The 20,326-nt window shown below is 29.4% G+C and overlaps 1 protein-coding gene across 1 annotated transcript in view; it reads right to left on the reverse strand.

Moving 5' to 3' along the window:
• LOC111026782 (neurexin-1-like) overlaps positions 1-20,326 on the reverse strand; it is a 235,915-nt gene that overhangs the window by 158,666 nt on the left and 56,923 nt on the right. The window contains exon 3 of the mRNA XM_022304917.1: positions 16,591-16,641. Within this exon, the coding sequence (XP_022160609.1) occupies positions 16,591-16,641 (51 nt within the window). The remainder of the gene's footprint in view (positions 1-16,590; positions 16,642-20,326) is intronic.

Here is a 20,326-nt window from a genome sequence, read left to right on the forward strand (position 1 = left end):
TTTTTTTCCGTCAGAAAACTTATAGTATCTCTTATGTTGATTTAAGTGAATTTAAGTTATAAGTGCAATATTTGGGTAAACAAATTCAATTCCTTATCATCGTTCATTTCTATAAACTGAATGAATATTTTAAGTTTTGATTTGAGGGGGAAGATGTGCGCAGTAAAATTCTGGTTCTCTGTTTCACATAATTGCACAAAATATTTTGCTGTTTATATGTACGTTATTTGCTTCAATATAAGTAATACTTTTATACTGCTTGTATATAAAAAATAAAACATTTAAGTTTGTAGCCTGGTATTTTTAATATATAGGAATACATTTATTTTTTATTATAATTTATAATTAGAAAAAACTAAAGTCATTTATAAAATAAAATAAGTAATGAAGGTAAATTGACCGTATAAAGCGTAGGCTTAAACTTTTGGGTTACAATATTATAATATCAGTAAATCATTCAACAGCTCATTTACAAAACCGAAAATCGGGAAAAAATCACATTCTGCAATCTGTACATGCATACAAAGAATTAATGTTGTAAAGCATATTCAAATTTTCGTTATAACTTTTTGTAAATACAGGTGCATGATAAAATTATTATAATTATGAAAATATAATGAATAGTATGAGACAGAGACGTAAAAGTACTTAGAATTTCAACGCCCTTATTTTGCAAAATAAACCCATTTCATGGTTAAATTATACGCATTTATTCAAATTTAGATTTTTGGATTTTTTATGTGTTGTACCATTTTGTATATTATTTTTTTTTACTGTTAACTTACAGCGATTACGGGCTTGCGTGACTATTTCATCTGGGTATTATTTTAGTATATTATTCCTATTTAAACACTAAATAAATTATGTGTAACTACCACAACTTCTAAATAACAGTCTTAAAGGCGTTATAGTGTGAAAAACTGGGAATAAAAAATAAATTGGTGACTGATGTCCATCTTACCGTGACGCGCCCAACCTCGGCTCGTAATCTTTGGAAAACGAACGAGTCTCGCCGTAACGGAAGTCATGATGTACCCTAATAAGTAATAGTATAAGTTATGACTTTATAAGGTTAAATGGTTTAAATATTTCTAAAATTTTAAATAAAATCAATAACGCTATAGTACATTCCTCTTTATATTATGATTTTGAAACGAAAATAACAGTAAATTTCAGAGGTTTTAAGTATAAATTAATTATTTAATACCTACTTCTTTAATGTGGTAGATATTCATGAACACTAACATACATGTTGCTGGCAATACTAGGGTGCATCCAGTACTTTTGAGTAAATATTATTTTCTTTTATTTGTATTAGTATTATATACGTATACAATATAATATAATACCTTTTATGAAAAAAAAATGGAAAATCATAAATATCTATCATTAACTTAACCTAAGATTTGGTGATCTGAATACAATGGAATTGTCTAACAGATACCTAAATACGGTTAGGTAAGGCAACCCCCTCCACCCTTCCTGAGGTACCTAACCCTTCTGGAGTACTTACTACCTATATAATATTATCATGTCTCGATTTTTATTATAGTAAGATCCAAAAATACAGTAAACACTATGTTAAAGAATAATAATAAATTATTGAAAACTATATTATCGTTTTGCTGTTAAATATTGGCTAAAAACATAAATAATATATTGAATCACGCGTATATAAATTGGTTTCCCCACAACAAATCAAACACTTCACTTCAATAAATTACAATACCATAATGTATACTCATTACTAATATCAATACAGATTAACTAAATTTAAAAAAAAATAATAATATACTTTTATACACACACTAAATAAATTGCAATTGGAAAAATGAAAAGCACATCAAAATTTGACGAGCGAGCCATACACGTGGTGGAAAACACATGCAGTGGACTTTTAAAAATCATCGTTGGTGGAACAGACCCATCACCCAATACTGCCGACAGAAATTATGATGACTCAAGCCCACTCGGACAGTATAGTCATCAAATGCGGTGCAGCGCCGGTAACGATAACGCCGGACGAAACAATGGATGCAATAGAAATCCACAACAGCAGAACGGCCGTCCTGCGAACAGGGGACGTCGGCCGATTTGGGGGGACCAGGATGGCCCCCGATTGCCCCCGCTGAGGTTGGTGTTTCGGGACCCAAGCCTCGCACAATCCGCCCAGGCGACGCCCTCCAGGATACCCGTCCCCTGTCCGTATCGACCCGAACCGCCCAGGAGACAGGACCGGCCAGTGGACTTGTATACCGGTTCCAGGTTACCGGTACCCAACCGACCAGGTCGGGCGCCGGCGCGCATCCCCCGGAACAACACTTACGACGTTCAACCAGCGCGGCCGTGTCCTGCCGCCGCCGCGCCATGCGACCGACGTGGCACTTACGACGTGCAGCCGCCGCCGTGTGGCGATCAAAATGCCAGGCGGTGCAGTTTCAACGCGCAGCCACCGGAACCACGAGTGAGCTGTCCGGACAACCGGCGGGGCACTTACGATGTGTCGCAGCCGTGCGTCGCACAACAATGCAGTCGGCGGAGCTCTTGCAACGTGCAGCCACAGCCAACTTGCAATCCGAACGTGGCAAACACGACAGGCTCGTTCACGATGACTGGCACCATCCGGCTGGACGGGTTCCAAGGACTGTCGCCGGTGCGGCCGCCTGCGCCGCGTGAACGGTCGTCGTCGTGCAGCAGGCTGCAAGACAACAACGACGACGGAATCGAAGACTTCCTCAATAACCCAATGAACTTCGACATGGTGGCGCCACGGTCGATGGCCGTGCCCGGACAGCCGTACGCGCGCATCGACGAGACGGCTGGGAACACTACGCCCGAACAGTGGCGCCAGATGATGGACAACCGCAGTTCGATTGGCTCGCAACCGATGGGCATCCTGAGCCCCACGTACGATGATTACCGCGGTTCCAGGGATACGTCGGCCGACTCGTCGAGGTTACAACGGTGGTCGTCAGCCGACCGCCAGTCCCGGCCGTTCGGTCTTGACGATTCGTTTGCCTTCAGCGGCGCATCGTCGCCGTGCGAACGTCCATCCAGGGCCAGGTCCGCGGCGCCCGATTGTGGCCTGCCGGTCCGCAAGAGCCGCTGCAGGAGACGTGAGACATTTGACCGGAACACCCGTTAGATGGTGCGCTCCCAAGTCTCCGCGTACATAATATAATACTCCCAAAATTCGCAGTTATAATTTAAAAATACTAAATGGTTCACACCAAGGTCTTCGGGGGTCGTCTGGCTGCAGGCAGTGCAGATGATCACACCTCGTACAGGTGTCGTGATTGAAACGTCCGACCGGATCGACCACAAAATATCCAAATGGTATTATGGTAATAATATTACGAAATGAGTGTATTGATTTTATCTTTTATTAACTATAAACAATTTTAAAACAGCTATTTTTGAGTTTTACTCAGTTTCATGTGTATCCTATAATATGTGTGTTCTTCATAATAGAGGCCTTTATTGTAGTACCTACTTTGTATGACGAGGATGGTATAATTAAACGCATTTTTCGAATGTGTTATTTTGCATTGTTAATGAATGAGCCGGAAGCGAAAGGCTTTTGTCCGTGCACAAGACGTCACCTATTTTGCACGCACTACGACCACTCATCAGTCAGTGGTAGACTTTTGTGTTATACATTTTGTACTGTATGTTTTGTAAATGTGGAATTTTTATACATTTTTAGCACCTACATATAAGTAATTTGGACAGGATAATCGAGAAAAACTAAACAGGAGGGGGGGAGTATAATATGTCACGATTGCTTGGGTGTGCGTGCATTTAAAACTAAGAAATGGTAAAACTAAAATTGACGTGCTAGTTTAGTACAAATGTGTACATTTTGATATTTTATAGTATTATGTATAACAATTTGGGCTCAACAGATAAGGCATTATAATTTTAAATATTATTTGTTTGTGTATTGCTGGTTACGGTTATGAGTTATGACGGTAAGCAGAAATAAAATAAAATACATCAACACAGAAAAAGATCAAATGAAAGATAATACCCATATCACTCATTGTTTAACCATTATGGTAGTTGAGATCTACTGGCCAAGTAGTCTCTATCATAAATTGGAAATAATTGCACAAATAATATGATAATAACAAGTCGATAACAATAATTATCAGTGATATTATTTATTTTCTACTATAACCTTCCTCAAAATTGAACATTGAAGCATTTTAATTTTATTTTGTTGGTCCAAAAGAAGATAGATGCATACAAAATGGTAGTAAAATTAAAACATTCATTGCTACCCTCAAAAATATAAAACCATAATACCAAATAAAAGACTTGAAAAATTTACTGACAAAGTGTTAAAAAATATATACCTACATTTTCAACTATTTGGAAATTTAAACCAAATCTAAGATCCTAGTATCATATTACGATGTATGAAATAATTTTAAAGGAAAAGTTATTAAGTGGGTATGCAACATAAAAATGTTGCCAATTTAATAAATACAAATTCAAACAATCAGCAATAATTCTAGAAATTGTATTTTATCAATAATAAATAGTTAACAATACGCGAATTTCATTGTATGCGTTTATTTTCAATTACTCTTAGTTTTAATTTTAAATTTTCAGTATAGTCTACTGTTAGCTTATTTCCACTAATCGCATTTATCAAATATGCTTTTAAAACATTTCCGAAAACCAAAATAATTTTTTTCAATAGGTAAATTGTTAAAGTTAAATGTGATGTGTTAATAAATGATTTATAGTAAAATTAAATTAATTTGAAATCTGGTTTCAAAAATGGATTTTGAAATGTATTTTAATCAAGCTAATTTAAACAATTTTTTCCAAAAATGTATTTACCCAACTAATTTTAGAAATGTATATAATTTGTAATTGACATCCAAACTAGCCAAACTAGTTTTAGTAAACATTTTTTCTGACATTGATTTACCAAACTGATTTGAAAACTAATTTTTCATTACAATATTATCACTAGACTCAATAAACAATTTGCAAGTCAACTTTTCACTCAAGCTAAATTAAGAAATCATTTTAAACCACAATGCTAATACTATAATGCTAAAAACTACAATGTCTTCGTGTCCTGTTTAAATATATTATAATAATGTACCTACTAACGATGATTATTTAAATAAATCATAACGTTGATTTATAATATTATGAGCTTATTGTGACCGTGCAACCACGGTAGATGGGTATGTACTATGGACGAATGGATAATTACAATAATTTATTAATGATGATGATATTATATCATTGATGTATGTAATTTATATAATTTACATTTTCACCATTTAAATGTAATTATATTTAATTATGTACAATTAACCATGTATTAACTATTCGAACGATAATTATTTATTATAGCAGTATATTCTTATAGAATCTATATACTATACTATAATAAATCGATATTTTGAAATTTTAACTTCCTTCGTTTATTTGATCGTATTATGTTCCGTATCGCATCGCTCTGAACTATCAGCGGGCTTCAGGAAATTAATACTCCACTTAATCTGTTCGTATCTTCAACGACCTTAAACTTATCATGCATATACAGTTGTAATTGCATATCCTTTGGTGTTCTATATTTTTCGGCTCATTAGCTAAGTGCCCGTTAAGTATATAATATCTATGGCATGGCATCATAGTTTCAAAATAAAAACAAAATCGAATCATTTATTTCACCATTCCCAATGGTATATAGCTCTTAAATTTTTAATTTCCTTCAATAAACCACTTCAACAGTGATTGTTAATAACTTTTAACTGGAATGTATTTTTGGCAGCACTTCGACGTACAAAAAAATTAAATAACACGATGGGAAAACTTAAAATGTTTTTACTTGAAATCAAACGCCAATAAGTATTTAAAACGATTACGGATCATCATAATACACCCATTATTGTTATAAATTCATAACACGCAGAACCAGAAACTGTATATCTAAACAATATTCTAATTTTTGAATATTTACACATTAAATTCAATCTATGCAAAATATATTATTCCCAACACTCACAATCAATGTCGGTAGGTAGGTGTTTTATTATTATTATTATTATTATTATTATTGCACAATAAATTGTTAGTTGCATAAAATCAACTCGTTACTACTCTTGTTATGACTCGACAATCAATAATTTTACATATTTTTCAATAATTTACACTGTATATTTGCTATTTAAAGTGACTAAGAAACTAATATATTACGATTCCGAATCTTTTAACAGTAAACAAAATGTAACGTAAAAAAAGTTTAAATATAACGTTACGTATGCACTTTTATAAATATGGTTTGGTGTGCACACCAGAGGACATTTTTAATTATGGTTGGAGTAAAGTTATTTTTTATGTGAAGTTGTATTCAGCGTAACGTGTTTCAAACTCAAAATAATCTTATAATTTAAAAAATTAAACTTTATAATATTATTTGATTTTTATAAATAATATTAATTCTATCATAACACTACTTGTAGAAAATATATTATAATTTAGACACATTTGTGATGACTATCCAATTATTATATAAAATCCAAATTTATACTAAATAAAATAATTATTTATAATAATATTTATATTTTAAATATGAATATAATATTGGTATATCGTTCGTATAATATAGAAATATACATGTGATTATGGTTGTACCTAAGTATTTAGGTACTATTAATAATAGGTGTATTTTATTTTAATTTTAATTTTCATGAATGTTATTGTAATGGTTTAATATATTTGTTTGTATAAATTTAGGTCAGTGGTTCACGATTGAATGAGACTTAAAACTGTTTGTACGACCTGACGAGTGCATTATTACAAAACGTCGACAAAATTTAAAACTTTAAGTGTAAAACAATTTTAAAAAATGTAAATAATTTATCAGTTATAACGCGTAAAACTCTAGTTTGATTATAAGATAAAGTTGTTACAGTGATAATAATAATTATTACAGAGTGGAGCGAACAACGCTGTTAACAAAAGCATTTTAAAACAGTAAACTAATATTTAACAAGAAAAAAAATAAAAATAAAAAAAATAATTACATATTAATATTATAATATAATATAAATTGTGTTTTTATTTTTGATGGTCCCGAATTTAAGTGAACTGCTGTTGTGTGGGTGTATTTATGTACATTATTATTATTATTATTATTATTATTATTACTACACAGGTACCTACCTACGTATGTCAAACTACACGAACACAAAATTGATGACATCGCTTCGGTTACTATTATTATTATTATTATTATTGCACAATAAATTGTTAGTTGCATAAAATCAACTCGTTACTACTCTTGTTATGACTCGACAATCAATAATTTTACATATTTTTCAATAATTTACACTGTATATTTGCTATTTAAAGTGACTAAGAAACTAATATATTACGATTCCGAATCTTTTAACAGTAAACAAAATGTAACGTAAAAAAAGTTTAAATATAACGTTACGTATGCACTTTTATAAATATGGTTTGGTGTGCACACCAGAGGACATTTTTAATTATGGTTGGAGTAAAGTTATTTTTTATGTGAAGTTGTATTCAGCGTAACGTGTTTCAAACTCAAAATAATCTTATAATTTAAAAAATTAAACTTTATAATATTATTTGATTTTTATAAATAATATTAATTCTATCATAACACTACTTGTAGAGAATATATTATAATTTAGACACATTTGTGATGACTATCCAATTATTATATAAAATCCAAATTTATACTAAATAAAATAATTATTTATAATAATATTTATATTTTAAATATGAATATAATATTGGTATATCGTTCGTATAATATAGAAATATACATGTGATTATGGTTGTACCTAAGTATTTAGGTACTATTAATAATAGGTGTATTTTATTTTAATTTTAATTTTCATGAATGTTATTGTAATGGTTTAATATATTTGTTTGTATAAATTTAGGTCAGTGGTTCACGATTGAATGAGACTTAAAACTGTTTGTACGACCTGACGAGTGCATTATTACAAAACGTCGACAAAATTTAAAACTTTAAGTGTAACACAATTTTAAAAAATGTAAATAATTTATCAGTTATAACGCGTAAAACTCTAGTTTGATTATAAGGTAAAGTTGTTACAGTGATAATAATAATTATTACAGAGTGGAGCGAACAACGCTGTTAACAAAAGCATTTTAAAACAGTAAACTAATATTTAACAAGAAAAAAAATAAAAATAAAAAAAATAATTACATATTAATATTATAATATAATATAAATTGTGTTTTTATTTTTGATGGTCCCGAATTTAAGTGAACTGCTGTTGTGTGGGTGACATCGTTTCCATTATTATTATTATTATTATTATTATTATTATTATTTTCCAATAATATATATTTTAGCGTCTGGAAAAAAAAAGAAATTTATACAATAATAAATGAACGGAGCGACGACGGCGGCGGCGGCGTTTACCTACTACCTGCCTATATGTATACCGTATACGCCATATATATATATATATATATTATATACTTGCCTTAACACGTAAAATAATAAATCATTCGTCCATTTCAGAGCGCCTCGGCGTTAATACTCTCACGCGTGCGTGTGCGTAAAGCCTAAACATATACACACCGGTTTACACACACGTGTATTATTATTGCATACGTGTGCGTGCATTATAAGGCGCGCGTATAGTGTGTTGGTATTTCACGTTTACGCGAAGCGAGTTCAAAGGCACGCGCACACAAGCACACGCACGCGGGCCCGGCAACGTACACACGCGTGCATACACGCCCGGTAACGTACACAAGCACACGCACACGCACACGCACGCACGCACGCACGCACCGAGTGTAGTATTGAATCGATAAGAGGACCCTGACCCCCTCTTTTCTCTATCACCAGGGCCGTGCCGCGTAATGTTAGACACGGTCGAAAGTTTTCCAGACGGTGTCCCCCTTACCCCGCCGACGCACCGCGCCAACGAGTTTCCAGCCCCCTCGCCCGTAGAGTTGTTCCGCCGACCCACTTGCGAGAATCGCCTCGACACCACTTGCCCCGCCGCGCCGGCCGCCACCCATCGTCGCACACGTCGTCCCGACAGACACACCACCGCCGACGCCAATGCCGTCGACTAGGATGATGACGACCGTACGACTACGACTACGACTACGACTGTGACGACGACGACGACGACGACTACGATTACGACGACTACGACTACGACGACGACGACGCCTCCACCGCAACGACGACCGACCCTTCAGCCGCCACTGCCACTGCCGCCACTGCCACTGCCGCCAACACCACCATCGCCGCCACTACCGCAAACGTTGATTCCGCTTTAATTAAAACCTTCGTAACATATCTCATCTCACTCCACTCTCGTCGCGTGGCAGAGTACCCGACCCTTTCAGTATCGCCGCGGCCGATCGCACGACGATCACTGGCTTCGGTTAAGGGGTAGAGGATGTGGGGGGTTAAGCCGTTTGGATATCGATAAAAAAAAAGTTAAAATATCTCGAAAATAATTCACCGTTATTTAATTTTGAATATTATACTATCTATATCAATAATATTATACCATAAACGTTACACTGCGTAACGACGCCATTATAATGATAAGTACGTAATCTTCTCGGAATTTATATTTTTTTTTCGGTTAAGTAAGTAAGTAGTTATTATTATTCATCGTACAATCTGTGGGAAGGCACTGCGTAGGGATATAAGTATATATAACACTACTTTACATTACAATAAAATTATATCGTGCATGTTAATTCCTCTTAGACTCAAGTTTTTCATCGCATGTACATATATCAAATAAATAAATTGCCTTCTTATCTTATTTGTCAAATCCAATATCCTTAGGATATTGAACATAGGTTGTGGTTATAAAATACACATTATACTATGTACACTTATACATAGTTTCCATAAAGATCAAAACGAAAATTCCTTTACGTGTAACTCCGTTAAAAGAATAAAGAACGGAAAGTAAAAATAAAATGAATCCATAATAATATTATGTACGCGATACATGACGTTATTTTCGCAAATATACCTACGTAATAATATTTACATTCAAAGTGAAAATGGTTTGTTTTCATCACACCCTTGTCCTTGTGTTACGTGTAAACTATTAAACGCATCAAGCTGTATATAAGCCACATCAAATCATAGAACAATTTATTTATACATTTATTTTAATCAAACAACATTAATTGGGTAATAAATTAACATTATAATTTGCTATATTGCTGTGAAACCCGATCAAAACACCATAATATTATTACTACACTATATTATTAATATATTATAATAGCTTTATGATTAATTGCATATCTTATTGTATGTCACATTTTCATTAAAAACTATGGTTCTTATTACCTACGTTAATTGAATAATTAACTCGTAACCTCAAACGAAAACGATTTAGAAATAATAATTCACTACATGGTACACATAATATAATATTAATAATAGTTCCAGGGTTGTTTTTTTTATATAATTTTTATTACAAATAAGGTATTCTTTATTTATATAAATTGTATAGAAATGTAAACAAATTATTTTTATTAATAGCTCCTTATGTGTACGAAATATTAACAAAAAAGAAATTGCTTATTGAATGTCAATTGGTCAATTTAATAATATAAAATAACATGAGAACCATTATTTTATTGAAATTCTTATGTGTTTTGTTGGACCTGAAATAGTATTGTGATGGGCGTTTAAGTTTATCAATATTTAATTTAGTATCGTTTGGGTTAACACATTATTTTATTATAGCTAACGTTTAATGACACTAGTCGTATTTTTATGATTTACGAAAACTATTTTATTTTATTTTGTATTGAAGTGTAAAAATAATAAACATTTATAATACCATGTGCCTAGACAGAACATTGGGTGTAACACATAGGTGTAGGCTGTCATGATTAAATGAAGGAGACGATAATGGTGATGCTCAAAACGGAAAAAACTGAATATTATACTTATTGCTTACAACGTAAAATCTAAAACCATAAAAATTTTGAATTACGTACAGTAAGTTGTCACAAATATTGAGGTGACAAATGTGTGAAAAAAATAGTAATGGATTAGGCAGTATTATTATTATTATCATTCAGTTCAGACACAATAAATTTTGTACAGTTTATGTGAGAAACCCGTGGTGAGTAAAGAATATCTATAATAACGATCAGCTGATATGGCTGAAGGATGTGGTAGTGTAGTACATAATATGAACACAATTTTACATAATGTCTATTATATTATAACTAGTTGCATAGAAAAATTGATTAATTGTATAGTTCACCAAAATTTAATGGAACAATATAATGGACTACTAAATCATGTTTAAGAAGAAACAATTTAGTTCACTAATGATTCATTGAATTTTTAATGATTGTTTATACCAATTTAGCAATAGTGTATATTCTTTAGAATAGTAGTTTAGCCAGCGGTATTAGATATCTTTAGTGGAACACAAAACCATTTCTGCTATCAAACTACCAACCATTAGTGCACAAATATATTATATATATTATAAAATGTTTAAGCAGAGTTTTAAAAAATATATTTAGGCATAGGGTATTGTATATTTTTTACCAATACACGTCAGTGCGGTACCAATAAAGCTGTTTAAAATAAATGTTTTTGATAAGGTTTATAAAAAAAAAAAACACTTTAAAATTCACTACATTAATTCTGTTTTTAACTTGATAAGTATAACAAAATAAGAAGTTTCGCACTTTTTTATATATACATGTATATATCTGCTAAATAGTACTCAACCTACTGACCCAATATTTTATGAAAGCAATAAAGTCGAAAACACAGTTTAATTAAATTTATTAAGAGTACACAAGTATATCAAATAATCTGAAAAATGATTTTTGTAACAAAAATTTTTAATTTGAAATGTATTAAAACGTAAACTATATTATATTAAAAGAGTTATGTCTTAGAGTTTTACAAATTTAGATCAAGTTAATACCTCGAATCGCCAGTCGGTTAATTTTGATTTTTGTACTCAAAATATCACATGAAGTACAAAAATAATGTTATTTTATTATTTAGGAAAACGTACGATTTTTAAATAATTATTAGATTTTTCAAAAATCATGGAACTAGCTATGAAGCTGTGCTACGTCGTATAGGTTTCATGAATACATGGTATTTGTATAAGTTACTGTAATGGAATGGATATATTATTTTCGATTCAATGATAAATGATTGTAAATAAATACGAAAAATGAATGAGACAGCTGGATCAGCATATATGGTAGATCATGTGAATTATATGTTTTATTATATTATTAAACAGTTTTCATCTCGTCCATCCACATTTTTTGTAACCATCGAAGAGGTCAACGACGCCTTAAAGGCTTAAAGTCGGCTTCTAATACACGAGAAACTGGCCCAGATGGTAATTTTGCTATTATTCTATACTGTTTTCGTACCACTCTTAGTCTACGAATCTATTTGATTTTCAACAAGTAATTTGATGAAAGAGTCTTCCCCTTCAGTTTGGAAAATTAGTCGAGTTACTATGTCAAAAATTATGCAATTATATAAATAATATCTTCAATTTTACAAGGACACACATTGTATTATATTTTATATTATTTATTGCACTTCTTGTATTAAATATTATTATTTCTCCTCTAAATGTTTATAAACACACAATATTTTATTACTTATTATTAAACTTTATACTTTGCTTTTACCATTATAAAAAGCAAAACGGCGTTAATTTCATAAAAAATAAAATAAAATATGCACATTTTTTATTATGGACACTTTAAGTTAAACTGAACTCGGATTATTCGAAAAATAAAAATCGTAGGGACTTGAAATGTTACCCCATTACGTTTATTTTAACGTATTAACTATACCTCAATGATGATATACTTTATGTAAATCTGACACACATTTGAGCCTTGAGGCAAAAAAAAAAATGTTTTAGATGTAATCGCATTGCGAACACTTTTAATTTAATCCCTTCATAAATGACTATTTTTATTAAATTATTTAATCATCATTGTTAAATTACCTATTCAAAATATAAATTGATAGGATTGAAGTGTCTGTTTATTTTTCCAGGCTAATCTCCGAAACGATCGAACCCATTTTGAAGGGATTTTTACAGACAGGAAGAGGACTTAGCAAGGAGTGATTTAGGCTGTTTTTATCTTTGGAATATTTATGTTTCCTGCATAAAAATGTAAAAACTGTGTTGAAATTAGTGGCGACTTTTTAACTGTCACAGCTATCATTAAGTTTAAAAATGTATTTTTGCAATGGGTTAGGTCTTTTTATCCAACCAGCAAACATTTTTTTTTTATTAATAGAGAACACTATCAGCAGATTTTGGTTGTATAGCACCAACTACTGTCCCCGAATAATTCATCTAGCAAATAGGAATATACCCTTGGTACCCTCATTACAGTTTTCCATCGAAATTTAAAAATCTATGGAGCCTACTCATTGGTCAATGCTAAAAATCAGGATTCTTACATATTTTGTTGTTCATTATTGCGGGTAGAGTAAAGTTATGCCTAAACTGGCTGAACCGATTTACTTATAAAGTTATTGGGTACACTTAAACCAAAATACATCGAACTACGAGTGTCGTACATTACCTATAATTGATCATTTTTGTTTGGGTATTATAGTACTATAGTTATAGCAGATTTTTGTTTGATAAACTACACAACAATATATTCAACAGTGTGATAATAAAAAAAAAATCCAATTTAAAACTAAAATAAGTTTGGAGTTAATCATTTATAATATTTACGGGTTTTTTAAAACTATATGCCTAATAACAGTACCTATACACACCTATATTTAGGTATAATGATAAATTAATTAAACAGTTTGTATATTTTAAGTAGTAAATTAAAATTACATACACATATTTTTTTTATTTGAAAATCATTGTAATCTTAACTTTATTATTCACAATAAATTGTTGAGTGTTGTGCACGTTATTTATGAAATCAGGAAATATATTTATTATTTGTAAAAATAGTTATGAAAATTAAATTATCGTCAACGAACGTGAAAAGTATGTACAAACGTATCAGATAAACAACAACATTTTGTTCAATTTCGCTATTGATACATTTTGATAAATGGTTATTATAATAAATTATTTTCCAACATGATATTCTATGGTCAAAATAAAGATATTTCTAGTATTTTATAAACTTAACAGAAGTGATATAGTCCGATTTTGCTGATGAAATTAGATAAGTTAAAAGTTTCAGATATATTGAATTATTACAAAACTATAAAAATACGAAATAGGTACTAGAGGTTTCTTCACACAGCTAATACATTAGAAACATTTTAAACATGTTTTACCTATCGATTCAAATTAATATTGTAATTATTACATAAGTATAATTTAATTATGTTATCAGCTGACACACTAGATTACAATGTTACTGTATAATATTTTTGTTATATATTATGATATATTATATCTTAAGTCACTTAAATCACTATCAATATTAGACAATGGCCTGCTTTTTAATATTATTGAAACAAAATTGGTTAATCACTCGTCTTTCTAAATAAATACCTCCATTATGAAAATTGCTATTTCATCTCTGTCACATATATTAACATCGCTGTTAACTTAATATGGCATTTGAAGGTGAATTCATTAATAAAAGTGCAATAATTTTAATTAAATCTTTGAAAAATATAAAAGACTCTAGATAATGAAAATTAGTAAAATTGAATTAGTAAATACAATTTTAATAACAAATAATATCAACTAATTATTTCTTTCAAAACCCAAATCATCATAGTTTTGGTTCTATAAAATTCCACACATAAACATTTAGCTATATTATAATATTTATATTCAACTGAAATTAGATTTTTGAAATGTACATGTTATTGTATAACCACATGTTGTAGAACACATGTAAATTGCCAATGTATGTTAAGTTAGGTTATATGTGGTATATTATGAGTTCTTGGTAGTATTTTGAGATAGATAACTAGAAAAACAGTAATAAATCACACAGAAATTAAGTATAGAAACATATATTCTACATACATTTGTATGGTATGGACACTTACATTTATTAATAACTTAAAAATACTGTTTCCTCATCGTGAACAATGTGAACGTCATAAATTCAATGGAGTTTTAGTATAAGTCATATGCTCTACTAAAATATTTTATAAGTATTTTAAATTAAAAATTAATCCACTGGCATATGATTTTGTTAACCTTCAAAAATATGTTATACGATATTATTTTGAGGTGTATGAAATATTTTATACTTATATTTACGCATATTTTTACAAGTAATATCAACAACGAGTTTATTGTTCACGTTTAAACTCTACTACAGTGTTTAGGGCAAATTTATTTCATAGGTTTCGACAGCAAAATACAATAGTTAGTTTATGTTTAACTACAGGTATGTGAGAATATGATAGAGTACTGCGCAAAACCCAAGTCAATACTTTATGTACAATACGAAAATATTGAACTTCCAATGGTTCAGGACTTTAGGTAAATCAAATTATTGTCGATTTCATTTGAATATAGTATGCTAGAAATATTCAATAAATGATTAATTATTGCATTATACATAAATTATATACTGCATAGATTATTGTATTATAGAGTTATATTTTACTAACAACGCAATGTTATATGTACAGAATAAATTAATTCATCGTAAAATCACCAATAATAATACCAACAGTTTGCAATTTTGAATGGAAATAAAGTAGAAATTACATTTGATGAAACTGGTATACCGTACACAGTATAAAAATATTATTTTAGATGAGCTGTTTTATAGTTAATGCGATAAATGCAGTTAGTCGCGGAATTAATAATATACTGGCTGTATTTTTTTTTTTTTTTAATAAACCTTGATGACATTACAGACATTTAAAAACAATTACGTAACACAATAACACGTCACCCCCAACGTTTTAATAAATCAGTTGGCATGATTGTGGATTTTAATTTTACAATATTATTTTATCGCAAACAACTTCATAAAATATATTTTAGCTAAGTAATTATTACAACTATAAATTATATTTTTAACCAATTACGATAAAAATAATTATACGTAGGTACTGCATAGGAAACAAGGGTAAAATACACTTAACGAGGTTTCTGAATGCGTATAATACATTTATGGGGCTTGAATTAAAATATGACCAAAAATAAATTCCAAGTGCCTTATAAAATCGAAATTGAATAATTACTTTATTAAAATGGTTAACTCAATATCTAAACAATATGTGATAAATATTAAATTAGATATCTTTTATATCTTTGAAGAGAATTTAATAAATTATACGAGCAATACGATTTAATTGATTTATCTTATCAATAATACAGTAATCAAATTATAAGATCTATATTAAAAATAAAGAGCTACAAATAACTCCAAGCGTTTGAGGTAAAAATATTCACAACTAATATATTTTATAAAATAATCAACAGTATTGGTAAATACTATAACAAAATATATCATGACTAAAATAAAGTGAGGTTCTCCGAAAAGTAAAATTTTATAATAAAAGATAATAATTGAATAATGACAAACCTTTGTCTTTTTGTCTCTATTCAGCGTACGACGACATCTTGTACCGGTGCACTGTAAAAAATAAAATAAACATGTAAAAAATATATTCATACACACATGACGTGTTTGAAAATAATAGTTAATAATAAATTAATAACGGCAACGTTATACAAAGGGAACGATTGTATATTTTCAATATATGAACAATATTATTAGATATTTCATTCACATACAATACATTGGATTGAAAATAATTTTTGTTTTAATGATGAACATGTTAAACATAGTGTTAAAATAACGTTATTCGGTTAATTGATAAAATGCATTTATATGCAAATATTCCTATTTATAGAATGTGTTTACTTAAGTTTTAATACTATAAAGTATAAATACATTTTTAAGAAAAAAAATAATATGTCCACAAATCTTAAAGTTATTTCACTTATTCACTTCAAGTTGAACTTTTTGATACACCCTATATATATTTTATTTCAAGGTTGGTTTGGCAAATGTGCCCTTTTAATTTATAAAAGCAACAATTTACCTTAAGGAACACTTAAAATAACATTTTTTTTTTAAATATACCATAATGTACAATGTATTATAGGTAATATTGGTGTTTTACATTCTGAACAGAAGATGATCACGAAAATATGCAAATTATTTTGTAGTTAAAAGTTCATAAAATTTTTAATTTTAACCATTAAGGCTTTAACATTGAATACAGGATACTTCATAAGGTTTTTTTTCTGAAAATTAAAAAAACAAGTTAAGAATAAAGCTACATACATATTTTATGACTGGTTGAAGTTCAACTTTGACGAAAAATAATGATTTATAATCAAACGATTGTTGATGATTACTATTCAAAAAATATTCTATGTAAAAATTTAAAACATTCCATTATTAATTAAATTAACAGATTTACACTATAACATTTTCAAAATATTTGGAATAGTTTTAAATCATTTACAGGCAATTAAAATTTTGAAATTTTAATAAACACCTTATACCCTCGTTGTTTCTGTCCATTAGTTACCAGTACATGTAGTTGAAATTGTTGATATTATGGTATTTATTTATTTTCAGTAGTTATTGTAAATAAATTGTATATGGAATTATAATTTATTGCGTTGCATTAAAATACATTTAGAAACCGAGAATTTAGCACGCTCTCGAAGTGTGAGCTTTTCTAACTTATTTTATTTTATAGATATTGATATAAAAATATACTTTGCTAAAAAGTCAAGTTCAAATATTGATAAAATTGAATATTTAAACAAAAATTAGTTGAATTTTTTAAATCAAAAACGTTCATGGTAGATTAATACTTTTCACCACAACTTTTATTATTATTTAACAAACACAACGCAATTTAAAAAATATTTGTATTCATTTTAAGCTATTTTATTCCAGGAACCTATTCAGGCATACGATATTCATAATGTAAAAAAAAATTACTAAAAGCGCTTTATATAACATATAAATATAATAAAATATCTTTTGAAGTATACAGGGTGATTCACAAAGCATGCTTACCAATATTTTTCCTTTTAATAATGAATTTATTCAAATTCTGTTTTGTGGAATTTTTAAATATTATCAAAGATCATATTTTTTAATACTTGAATTTTTTTGTACTACTTAAAACTGGTTTTACATAAATTAAAAATAGACATAAAGTTGTATCTAGTATTTATTATACCTCTAACATTTAAAAAAAATATATAATATCGATACTTTAATATAAATTACTACAATTTTCAAACCACTATAGGCCTTATATCTTATTAACACATTAGTATGGACCTTTTATCCTTAGAACATAAAGTTAAATAACTCAAAAACTATAGACTCGTAGTAATTTTGATTCTGAATTTCTGATACTTCAACAATTTCAAAAAAAATGATCTTCTGTATAGTATATACATACATAATATATAGTTGAATAGGGATTAGGTTAGGAGAGTTATAATTTGAAAAACAGAAGTTTGTACCTTCACAGGACACTCCTCAGTAAAAAAGTCTCAAGAATTTCAAACTGCAGTAATGAAGAAATAAAGAAGTGACCATGCTTGGTGAATCACTCTGTATAAATTAACACACCGTCTTCGCTCAGAATCATTTTTCCTATTCAATGATTTATAAGACATTGTATACACGTCATGCTGTTTGAGTACCTAGGTGTATATCCTTAAAATTATACTACTGTGTACCCTCGAGCATCGACATATACTATAGAGTTTGGAATTTTGAGATTTCCACAACTCAACAAAAAAGAAAAAATATCATTATTATTTATCGAATAAGAGTTGTAATAACAACTTATTTGATATCAGTTGATAAATTAAATTAAACTAAAACGTTAAGATAAGTATATACTGTTTAATTTCAAGCTTAACTACGTATAAACTATATTTGTAGCGTATGGATAATGTGTGTGGTATTAGAAATAAAATGATACCAGTCATTTAACAACCACAGTTTTATTACATTTTTACAAAAAAAAAAAAAATGAATAATAATAATAAATTATTCGACTAAACACATAATTTCGCACAATAGGCAACTAATTATTTGTAGGTACACTTTTGTCTACAATGAATTTTATTTTGCATGTATTTACACATGATGTTTTAGTAGATATATATACATATATTATGATAATTTATCCAATAGCTTATAAATTATACAGCAAAGGATTGCGTGTCAAACGTATTGTGTAGTAACGCTCTAAAGTGGTTGCGTATCGTGTTACAAACGGTACAAGTGTGTTTGCGCTAAGAGATTCACAAATACACCTCACAATCTCCTTATGGAGGAGAACTCACAAAAGCGTCTATTTAAAAGTTGCCAAAGCACGTGAAACGTGACTTGGACAATAGGATATATACTGTTTTTATATTATATATGTTGTTATACATATTACTTTTATTTTACATATATATGAAATAGGGTAGAAACATATATTAAGTTAAGTAATACCATGATACACAGAAAGGTGGATTTTCGGATAGGTGCATATAGATATATATAGAAGTAATTTTATCCTTTTTCGACGAATTTTTCACATACAAATACTATTTGAATGGTTTTTTTTTCTAGGCCGCTTGAATATCAATGAAGAAAAAATTCACCTTAAATTTCACTGTTTTTTTTCTGATTTTTTGATTGATTCATCTGGTAGTTATTGCTTTAATGATTTCTTTTGCTATTTTACGAAAACGACTACTCTAAGTAAGATAACACCTAAAAATGTGAAACACATAAAAAACATGAAACATTTTGAGTACTACTTCGATGCAACAAAACTATGACATTCATAAAAATTATAAACATGTATCTAATTTTAAAACCTTTCATTAAAATTTTCGATCTGAATTGAATAAAATATGTTATTTGATTAATATTATAAAATATATAATTATGTAATAAACAATAATATCTCATACTTGTAATTAGAGGTACAAACTAAATGTTTGAATACATTAATAACTTTTTGTTAAGTAGATTTTTAAATACTTTTTTTGTGGTGTTGTTATAGTAATAACGACTAACGAGGTATATAATATAATATACCTAAAGCATTATGTACAGTGATTTTCGTGAGTTGGGTAAAATATTAGAACGCCAAACCAACAATTCAGATAACTATAATTCCTAAATTTATTGTTGTGATAATTTAAATCATTACACTCAACAGCTCAACACTAATACTTTTTTAAGTTACGTACGACGTACGTTTGTACAATATAAT

This window comes from Myzus persicae, unplaced genomic scaffold (genome assembly GCF_001856785.1).
Source record: "Myzus persicae strain clone G006 unplaced genomic scaffold, MPER_G0061.0, whole genome shotgun sequence".
Classification (NCBI taxonomy): Eukaryota; Metazoa; Arthropoda; class Insecta; order Hemiptera; family Aphididae; genus Myzus; species Myzus persicae.